The sequence below is a fragment of the Leuciscus leuciscus genome, assembly GCF_965113295.1.
Source record: "Leuciscus leuciscus genome assembly, chromosome: 19".
Taxonomy (NCBI): domain Eukaryota; kingdom Metazoa; phylum Chordata; class Actinopteri; order Cypriniformes; family Leuciscidae; genus Leuciscus; species Leuciscus leuciscus.
The window spans coordinates 19,616,184-19,627,252 of NC_138743.1; the positions used below are offsets into that span (position 1 = coordinate 19,616,184).

Here is an 11,069-nt window from a genome sequence, read left to right on the forward strand (position 1 = left end):
CAATTAATACAAAGGACATTTGTGGTGATAGAATAAGATTCAGGCCAATACATTCCAAATCCATACAATTTGACCAAGCGATTTCATTACACTGGATACCAGTTTTCATCATAACTCCACCCCCCTTAGAACCAACTCTATTTTTCTTATGCAGTTTAAAAGCAGGCACTTCTAATGCTGCTGACGGGGAGTATACATGAAGCCATGTCTCAGATAAACAAAGAACATCTAAATTAGAGTCCAGTAAAATATGATGAATTTATTCTCAAATGATTTCAATTCAATTCAATTCAAATTAATTTGTATAGTGCTTTTCACAATACATATTGTTTCAAAGCAGCTTTACAGAAAGTGCATTTCAGAAATGTACATCGAAAAATCCAGTTAGTTAATCATGTATTCATTTAGGGCATAACATATCGCCAGCGTCGAGTCGTCTCTTCACAGGCGTCGCGTCGTCTCTTCACGGGCGTCGCGTCGTCTCTTCACGGGCGTCGCGTCGTCTCTTCACGGGCGTCGCGTCGTCTCTTCACGGGCGTCGAGTCGTCTCTTCACGGGCGTCGCGTCGTCTCTTCACGGGCGTCGAGTCGTCTCTTCACGGGTGTTGGGGCATCTGAAGTTTCCATGAGAGGCTGGATACAAACTGGAGCTGACGAACTCTATTTACCTCGGGACTAGCGTCCCGAGATAACAACAGAAAAGTAGATGGGAAATAATTAGCATAGCTGCTGTTCATAATATTAATGCATTCGATCTGATTCAACTGTAGTATAAAAGGTAAGTATTATGTGAATGCTTGGCTAAGAGATGCGTCTTTAATCTAGTTTTAAACTGGGACAGCGAGTCTGAGCCTCGAACAATATCAGGAAGGCCATTCCAGAGTTTAGGAGCGAAATGTGAAAACGCCCTCCCTCCTTTAGTGGACTTAGATATCCTTGGAATGACCAGAAGCCTCGAATTTAGTGATCTTAAACAGCACAATGGATTGTAGGGCGATAGAAGTTACGTTAAATACCCAGGAGCTAAACCATTTAGGGCTTTATAGGTCAGTAGTAATACTTTGTAATTGATACGGAACTTAATAGGTAACCAGTGTAGAGATGATAGAATTGGTGTTATATGATCATATTTTCTTGACCTAGTAAGAACTCTAGCAGCTGCATTTTGGACTAACTGTTGCTTGTTTATTGAGGATGCAGGACAACCAGCTAATAAAGCATTACAGTAATCTAGTCTCGAGGTCATGAATGCATGAACTAACTTTTCTGCATCAGAAACAGATAGCATGTTACGTAGCTTAGCAATGTTTCTAAGGTGGAAAAAGGCTGTTCTTGTAACATATGAAATATGATTTTCAAAAGACAAGTTGCGGTCTAGTATAACACCCAGGTAATTTACTGTAGTGGATAAAGTAAGGAACTTGACCTGGCAGCGGAGGGCACATCATCTCTTGGTCGCTGTCGGAGCTCCATTCGACGCTGTACATCCCTCTGCTGCTGAGGCTCAACTCTCCACACGACCGCCTGGACGGACATCCATCATCTGGGCTCTGCTGGCTGCCGCTCTGCCTCTTCCTCTTCCCGTAAGCCTGACCTGTGAACACAGAGAAAGAAAACTCAGAAGACAGAGGAGCTAAATCATCAGAACTGAGACTCCAAACCTCCAGACCAGCCGTCTGAGTGGAAGCAGCTCCTCTGGATCTGGAGCGGCCTGAGGCTGGAATATTTCAGACATCACATAGTTAGTTATGTTTTGATAATAATCAATGATCAATGTCAGTGGTCAATTACAAATTGTTACAATAGTTACTCATAATCGAATTCATAATCACGTCGCTATATCAACTAAAATTCGAATCATCATCGCACGCACATCTGAAGTCGGCATCAATTAATCTACTTGTACTTGCAAAACACCCCGGTGTACATGCGAAAATGTCATCATTCAAAACAAATAAAACTATCCGGACATAAATACAAAAGATGGAGTATTTGCATGCTGATGATGACTATAGTGACGTTTAAAGCCCGACACGCGCGCTGTGACTCAGATAAACAAAGAACATCTAAATTAGAGTCCAGTAAAAGATGATGAATTTATTTTCAAATGATCACCTAAGAGACCTTTAGGGTCCCAAATTGTTCATGATTTATTCCCTGTCCAAAAGATCCCCCATGTTGAGTGACTCTGAGTCTGAGCTAAAGAACTCCACCAAGGTCAACAACTCGACGGCTGGGTGATCTGGCTCAGGCTCGGGGTCCAGATCTGCTGGAGGGACGAAAGGCTCCACAACATCCACAGCACTACTGTGACAACAGCAGCCGAAGTGTTGTTTCATAGCCTTCCACACTCTCAAGAGGAAAGAACAAATTCCTTTCCTCTTCCTACGTTCTGTAGGTTTTTCTGAAATCACACAATTGAAAAGACATCTATTAGAAACATCTCTGACCTCAAATTAAACAGTGACACAATGACACTTATATTTACTGTTCAATTATTATCTGTAATGTTACAAATCAAGTAATGCAAATATATTATACGACGGCCCTGCTTCTGCTTAATGCCTGCATAAATGTCCCAAAGTCTTATTTCACAATATTAAGCATTGACATCCAGTTTTTTTCAATGTTTTAAACATGTTTTTTCTCGGTTATACAAATGTTCAGGGAACATTCTGTTTTATAATTTTGCAAACATTATGGGATGGTAATGGTTACTTTTGAATGTTCTGTCAATGTTCTGAAAAATATGTTAGACAAACGTCCGACTAAAATATTTTGGAAATAATGTCAGAAAGAAAATTTCAGCTAAATTTTGCTGAGCAACAGTAAATATGACTAGACCTTAACCTGTTAAAAGCTTGAAGCAGTCTTATGCACGAAATCTGTATCCGTACACTTTACACCCCCCAGCCTTATTTCAATCTCACCTGTTGAGTTCTTGTTCGCAGGAGAAGCCTCCACGGCACCCTGAGCTGTTAGGCGAGTCGAGGTCACTGTTGGCTCCACAGGAACTTGACCTGGCAGCGGAGGGCACATCATCTCTTGGTCGCTGTCGGAGCTCCACTCGACGCTGTACATCCCTCTGCTGCTGAGGCTCAACTCTCCACACGACCGCCTGGACGGACATCCATCATCTGGGCTCTGCTGGCTGCCGCTCTGCCTCTTCCCGTAAGCCTGACCTGTGAACACAGAGACAGAAAACTCAGAAGGCAGAGGAGCTAAATCACCAGAACTGAGACTCAAAACCTCCAGATCATCCGTCTGAGTGGAAGCAGCTCCTCCGGATCTGGAGCAGCCTGAGGCTGGAATATTTCAGACATTACATAGTAAGTTATGTTTTGATAATAATCAATGATCAATGTCAGTGGTCAATTACACAAATTGTTACAATTGTTACTCAAATTGAAAGGTTTATTTCACATGCAAGGAATCAAATACATGTGATCACTTAGCTGGGAAAATTGGCGGATCAAATGGGTTAACGTTACCTCGCACAAGTTTCTGCACATTAATTTAGTCCATCATCATACCATAACAAACCATAAACAAATGAAAAACTAGAGCACTCACCTCCTCTTTCACCCATGTGAGCCATCAACGTCCTCCTCCAACCTGCAATAGAAACAATACAAAATACAATACAAAAACAATAATACAATACAACCCTCCTCTGAAATACTACCAAAAAAAGTCAAATAATAAATAAATAAAACAAAAATAATAAAATTAAACACAAAATTAAATAAAACTACAAACTCCTAGTTTAACTCCCAAATAATAACAATTAGGAGATAAAAGCGTCCTCAGAAATAATATGAATATGAAAAAAAGGAAAATATATATCCTCCGATCTGCTCCTTCTAGAATATAATAGGTTTTCTCTCAGGAATTCTCCGAATAGCTTCAAAAGATCGCAAGATCTGCACAGAAAATACTCGGCAAAAGTCAATCTGAATTCGCCTCGTTTCTCAATCAACAGACAGCGATGTTTGAGTGTATATTTTTGATTTTGAAGTCAGAATTAATATCATATCACGCGTCGCTAATAGCAACTAAAATTCGAATCATCATCGCACGCACATCTGAAGTCGGCATCAATTAATCTACTACGCAACCAATCGCAGCGTTCGGGAGGAATCACATGACCTCCAGTCAGCTGATCATCAAATCCTGCGTCCTGTAGCTCGGGTCATAGCGATGGTATTATAATCATTTAATCGTGATATTACTTGCAAAACACCCCGATGTACATGCGAAAATGTCATCAAAACAAATAAAACTATCCGGACATAAATACAAAAGATGGAGTATTTGCATGCTGATGATGACTATATAGTGACGTTTAAAGCCCGACACGCTTCTGAAAGGATTGTTGTGTGTGAGAGAACGTCGTGTGTGTGTGTGTGTGTGTGTGTGTGTGTGTGTGTGTGTGTGTGTGCCTCCAGGTATATTGGGTCAGCATATCTTCAGAAGGCCACCTTCAAAAGCGTGGTATGTTCAAGTCATTTCGAAAAGATCGTAAATACGAGTGGGAAGCTCGGGATGTTTTTAAGCCTCGATGTTTACGAGTTGGGCGCGTGTCAGTGAAAAGAAATGTGGTGGAATAGAGTGGTGCAGAACCATAGAGATGAATGCAACTTGCATGTATTTTGAAGCCTAAATGCAGTAGCCAGGAGTAAAATACTAAATGCTATTACGAACTACACCACGGTCTCACGACTTCAATGTCACCACCACTAAGCTTCACACAACTCTTTTAGTTTTTGTCTAAAAAAAAACATTTTCCCATAAAGTTTAAGTTTTAATAGTTTATAAGAGCACAATTATAAGCATAACGAGAATGTAAAAGCGGACTGGGCATAGGCTACCTGTTTGCTGTGATGACGTTTAATCTGCTCGACTGCCTCTGTAGTCCCATTTAGCACTTGTTAGCAAGCCTTTTTCAAGACACACAACAGCTTTAAAAAATCACGAGTGGGGTACCAACCATAGACTGTAAAAAATATGGACAAAGCATCTGTGACGTCACCCATAGACTTCTGAAGAACGGTTTTGAGGCCGTTTATGGGGGGTATGGGCGGCGCCATATTTCAATACAAATGTTCGGAAAGGATAACTTACAGGTATGTTGTGTTGTGTCAGATCATGGCCGAGACGTCAAATTTCAGGAATTCCACTCGGCGCAGCCTATGCTCGTTGTCAGCTGTCAATCAAGCTGTCAATCGCGCCCTTATTTGTCATATATTTTATATCTAAATACGATCTAAACTAACGAGTTAGAAAAAAATTCACCCCCCTCACAGTTGTCAGGCACTCGGAACCTATCGAAAAATACAATAAAAGTCCATGGGACCAACCTGTAAAAACTTGAATTTATGCTGTGAAAACGGACATTTTAACATGGGGGTGTATGGACATTTGCTCCCTTTTGGGACCTGCCCCTAGCGGATTTTCGATGTATTGCAGTTTTTCGCACTTCCGGGTAGGCTTCATTTTTCAGATCAGAATGTTGCCGCTTGGTACCACCAAACAAGTGTTTTTTGCAGTAACATTCTAGTTTGGTTCCCTATAGGTCCCTACAGGTCCTTGACACCAGTGGGGACGTTCTGGGAACATCACATTTCCAAATAAAACATGGTCCCCTAAACGTTCCGATAACGTCCTCCTGAATGAGCCGTCGCATAGACTGTGCGAACTGTGTGCAACCGCACAGGGCCTCGCGCAACTAGGGGGCCTCGCAATCCTGCTGTTTTTGTTTTGTTTTTGTTTTTACCACTTTTTAAAACATCTCGCTGCACGAATAACAATTCTACAAATAAATAAAACATCTCCAGTTAACTGGCAGAGCATTCATTTCGTTCGTTTTTTTTAAATAAGAGACGATCTAGCGCTGATATGTGTTTTTTATCAAGTGATCAAAGTGCTCCTTGCAGCTGCGATCAGTGGCGCGGATACAGTGTTTTCTCGTGTGGCTCGCGGACGCGTCTTCCTTTGGACGCGCGCTTCAATCCGTTGCGGATACGCTTTTCCATTACCAGTACCAGCTCAACTCGGCTCGGCTCGCTTTTCGCTCCGTTTTCCATTGCAGATAGTACCTCCACAATAGTACCTGGTCGTCATAACGACGCCGCAGGAAACTGCCGTGACTTAATATTTTACGCGAGACGCGCGAGACACACCCGCTACCCACACACACAGGACAATGGAGGAAATCGTACTCGGTTACTAACGTAACCTCGGTTCTCTCTAGAAGAGGGAACGAGTACTGCGTAAGATATCTTACGCTAGGGGAAAATCCTTTTCCGCGAGATATTGAAGCCAAAAATTATCCTTAATTTTGTAATAATGTAAAACGCGTTGCAGCAGCAATGCAGACATAGGCGAGACAGCTCGCGCGCCTATTGGCTGCTCTGCGGCAACTGCAGCAGCCTATCGAGCGAGGCCTGGCGTGACGTCAGACCCAATCAGGGCACTTCGCGCCCGCTGCGTCACGTCCCGCCGAAATGGGCGTGGTCTAGGCCTATAAATATCGCTCGCAGGCAGCTATTATCTGGTTTTTCATCATCGAAGCAACCAGAGCGTGTGCATGCACGGCAAGATACGCAGTACTCGTTCCCTCTTCTAGAGAGAACCGAGGTTACGTTAGTAACCGAGTACGTTCTCTTACGAGAGGTCTCTCGTACTGCGTAAGATATCTTACGCTAGGGGACCCAATGTAAAACGCCGTGCATGCTGAGATCTGACACCAAAGACCCAAGGGCAAAAGCCCGGGGTACATATAGTGCACAATCACTCAGGGAACTCACAGGGAGTCCGGGAAGAGGGAGGGTTGCAGCCTCACTCTTCCACATATAGCAGCGTCGATGGGATGCGAATTTCATCATACAGACAGGGCGGGGTACGGCCTGAACTGATGGGGAAATGTGGGTCTTACACAGTTTGCCCAGCTTTATACTGTCGAACATTGAGCTGTGCTCAGCAGACGCAGCATTCTGAGCTGATCGCATCAGGTCAGATAATACTGGTAAATTTAGACCGACAGCAGCCTGGCCTGCAGGGCGGGAACCTCTAGGTTATAAAACCTTATAAATGTAGACGGGGAGGCCCAGCCTGCCGCCATACAAATATCTTGCAAGGCAATCCCACTTGACCAGGCCCACGAAGAGGCCATGCCTCTCGTGGAGTGCGCTCTGACACCCAATGGGCACTGCATGCCCTTGGAGGCGTATGCCAGCGCTATAGCATCAACTATCCATCTGGATAGGCTCTGTTTCGACGCGGCTAGTCCCTTAGAACGTCCGCTAAACGAAACAAAAAGCTGCTCCGTCTGTCTGAAAACAGACGAGCGAGACACATAAGCTCGTAATGCCCTGACTGGGCAAAGGAGGCTCGCGTCTCTTTCCTCATCAGGGACCGGTAGGGCTGACAGGGAGATAACCTGCACCCTAAACGGTGTGTTGAGGGATTTTGGAACATAACCGTGCTTAGGTTTGAGTATAACTTTTGAGTCATTGGGCCCAAACTCCATGCACGCCGCGCTCACAGAGAGCGCGTGCAGATCCCCTATGCGCTTCACTGAAGCGAGAGCCAGCAAAAACACCGTCTTGAGAGACAGGTGTTTCAAATCGATTGACTGTAAAGGCTCAAATGGTGCACCTTTCATGGCTTCCAGAACCGTAGAAAGGTCCCATACGGGGACTGAGGGAGGTCTGGGAGGATTCAGTCTCTTAGCCCCTCTAAGGAAGCGGATGACTAAATCGTTCCTTCCTATTGACTGACCAAGCGTTGTTTCTGAGAACGCTGCTATAGCCGCCACATAAACTTTGAGCGTGGAGGGGGCCCTGCCCCCATCCAACAGCTCTTGTAGGAAGGAAAACACCTCCGTCACACCATAGTTTGTGGGTGACACACCACGGGCTGTGCACCAGCCCGAAAACACCGACCATTTCGAAGAATAGAGTCGTCTTGTAGACGGAGCTCTAGCCTGCGTGATCGTGTTTAATACTCCTTTAGGGAGTCCAACATGTACCCGTTGATGGCCCAGACATGAAGGGACCATAGTTCCGGGTGAGGATGCCAGATCGAGCCGCGGGCCTGTGAGAGGAGATCTCTCCTCATTGGTACTGGCCACGGGGCAGTACTTGCTAACTGCATCACGACTGGGAACCAAGGTTGGTTTTTCCAGAACGGTGCTACCAGCAGTACTGAGCATCCTTCTTCCCTGATCCGTTCTATCACCTGAGGCAGGAGAGAGACGGGGGGAAAAGCATAGAGCGGGCGGCGGGGCCACACATGGGCCAGCGCGTTCCTGCTCTTGGAGAAAAATTCCGGACAGTGAGCGTTTTCTTGAGACGCAAACAGGTCTACTTCCGCTCTGCCGAATTTCTTCCACAGCAGTTGGACTGTCTGTGGGTCATTTCGAGGCAGTTTATGTGCAGGAGCTTTTCCCGTTCCGACCACTGGCCGAAGAACGGTCTGCCCTCGAGCAGCGCTCCCCATCCCGAGGTGGACGCGTCCGTGGACACCACTCTCACCCTCGAGGAAGTCCCCAGGCTTACACCTGATTGGTACCAGTCGTTCGCTCTCCAAGGTTTCAGAGTTGTGACGCACTTCTGATTGACCCTGAGGCGAAGCGAACCGGATGCCCACGCTCTGCGTGGGACTCGCGCTTTCAGCCAAAACTGCAGCGGGCGCATGCGGAGCAGGCCCAGCTGGAGCACTGATGATGCTGAGGCCATGAGACCTAGCATCTTCTGAAATTTCTTGAGCGGGACAGACGCGCCGCAGCGAAACGAGTTCGCTGTGCGTTGAATGTCTACCGCGCGCTGTGGTGATAGTCGCGCTATCATGGACAGCGAGTCCAATTCTGTGCCCAGGAAAGATATCTTCTGACTGGGTGACAGAGAGCTCTTCGCCCAATTGACACTGAGACCCAAATCCTCGAGGTGATCGAGTAAAATGGTCGTGTGTTCTATGAGCACTGCGCGAGATTGCGCTAGAATCAGCCAATCGTCCAAATAGTTCAGTACTCGCATGCCTCTCATTCTGAGGGGTGCGAGCGCCGCATCCATGCACTTCGTAAATGTACGGGGTGCCAGGGACAAACCGAACAGCAGGACTGTGTACTGATATGCCTGGCCCCCGAAGGCGAATGTCAAATATCGCCTGTGACGTGACGCTATTTGTATTTGAAAAATACGCGTCTTTCAGATCTATTGACACAAACCAATCTCCTTGGCGAATCTGCACAGGGATTTGTCTGGTCGTGAGCATCCTGAACTGTCGCTTCACAAGCACTTTGTTCAGTTGCCTTAGATCTAGTATGGGTCTGAGACCCCCGTCTTTTTTCGGTACCAGGAAGTATCTGCTGTATAGCCCTCCTTCGCTCTGAACTTGAGAGAGAGGCTCTATGGCCCCTTTGCTCAATAGTTTCGCCACTTCGGCTCGAAGTAAATGTGCTACTTCTGTTTTTACCGTGGTCTCGACGCGCGCCACATAGTGGCGAGGGCGTCGGCGAAACTGTAGCGAATAGCCTCTTTTTATAATGTTCAGCACCCACTTCGAAACCCCGGGCAGCTTAGCTAGGGGTTGAATACGAAGCGCGCTCCGCTCGCTCAGCGATGGGGAGGCTTCGGAGTGCTGTAACACAAGCGTCGCGCTCGTGACATTTGAGGCATGGGGCGCGCTGATAACAGCGGGCAGATTGCCCGCGCTCGACTCCTCTGCGGTGGTCAACCGCGAGGGGGAGGGCTGGGCGGTTCCCGTAGGAACTGTCATGTCTATGTGTGGATGTGGGCGCGGGACAGCGGGCACATTTACCACACTGAAAACATCGTTCGCTTGAGTGAAGCGAATGCACGTTGGTTTCGTTTTTACAGAAACCGTGAGACATGCATAACGTGGTGTTAGTGGGCACATTCACCATGTTTGAAGCGCAATCGATCTGAGTCGATTCATGTGCGCGAGCCCTGTGTGACGGGCTGTGCTTGTGTGTAGAGATGGGCACTGGGCAGTGGGCATTCTTTCTACACATAAAGCACCATCGGCCGTGGCCGCGACACCAGAAAAATTCACACTTATGGGATTTATCTGGGTAGCCGTAAAAACGGCGTTTGTGTGCAGGCAAGCGGGTGACAGAACCGACTTGTTTACTGCAGGATACACTGGAACAGTCACATTTACTGGAACTGAACGAGCGAGAAGTTGCCATAGAAACAGAGAGCGTCAACATGCTGGCGTTTATTGCAGGCCTGCGTGCATTACAACAGGCTTGTTCACTGCAATATTGACATTTCCAGTCGCCTGAATTCCAGAGGGGAGTGGGAAATGTATAGGAAAAAGGAGGTTGGTCCGTCCGCAGCGGGACCAGAAAAACTCCCTTTTTTTTCCTTACGCCAGTGACGCACGGAACACCATAGAAACGGTGTTTGGGTGCAGGCGAGCGGGTTGTACAACGCGCTCGTTGGCTGCAGAATACACATCTGCAGTCGCCTTTTCAGGGAACTGACAGAGCGAGCATTGACGGCATAATTTTATCTGCCGGTAGACCCGGGGCTCGAACGCGGGTCTCTCGCGTGCAAAAACCTGAGAGTCTGCCACTGGGCCACAGGGGGAGACACATTATAACTCAGTTAGCGCGAGTATTATAAGAGAGCGTCAACGTGCTGGCGTTTGTTTGCAGGCATGCGTGTATTACAACAGGCTTGCTCACTGCAATACTGACATTTCCAGTCGCCCGAACTTCAGAGGGGAATGAGAAATGTACGAGAAAAAGGAGGTCGGTCCGTCCGCGGGGGGACCAGAAAACGCTCTTTTCTCCTTTCGCCAGTGACGCACGGAAACCATAGAAACGGTGTTTGGGTGCAGGCGAGCGGGTTGTGCAACGCGCTCGTTGGCTGCAAAATGCACATCTGCAGTCGCTTTTCAGGGAACTGACAGAGCGAAGCATTGGCGGCATAATTTTAAATGCCGCTAGACCGGGATTCGAACTCCGGTCTCTCGTGAGGAAAAACCAATGATTCCGCCACTGAGCCACAGGGGGGAACACAAAGGTTTTCGGATGCACGA

General features: G+C 46.8%; 1 protein-coding gene across 2 annotated transcripts; it reads right to left on the bottom strand.

Annotated features, from left to right (window-relative positions):
* Window positions 1-1,354: 1,354 nt before the first annotated feature.
* Window positions 1,355-3,758, bottom strand: LOC309482666 (uncharacterized protein; the record flags this gene model as incomplete). 2 transcript variants are annotated; one of them, XM_082148131.1, is made up of 3 exons in its annotated part: window positions 3,573-3,758; window positions 2,930-3,181; window positions 1,355-1,716 (listed from the first exon to the last, which is right to left on the bottom strand). In XM_082148131.1, the coding sequence occupies exons 1-3, from the start codon at window positions 3,595-3,597 to the stop codon at window positions 1,355-1,357; spliced, it is 639 nt and encodes a 212-aa protein (XP_082004257.1). In that variant the 5' UTR covers window positions 3,598-3,758. The 2 variants fall into 2 exon arrangements, with proteins under 2 accessions (XP_082004257.1, XP_082004256.1); XM_082148130.1 differs by having other exon boundaries at window positions 2,930-3,304.
* Between the last annotated feature and the right edge of the window lie 7,311 nt (window positions 3,759-11,069).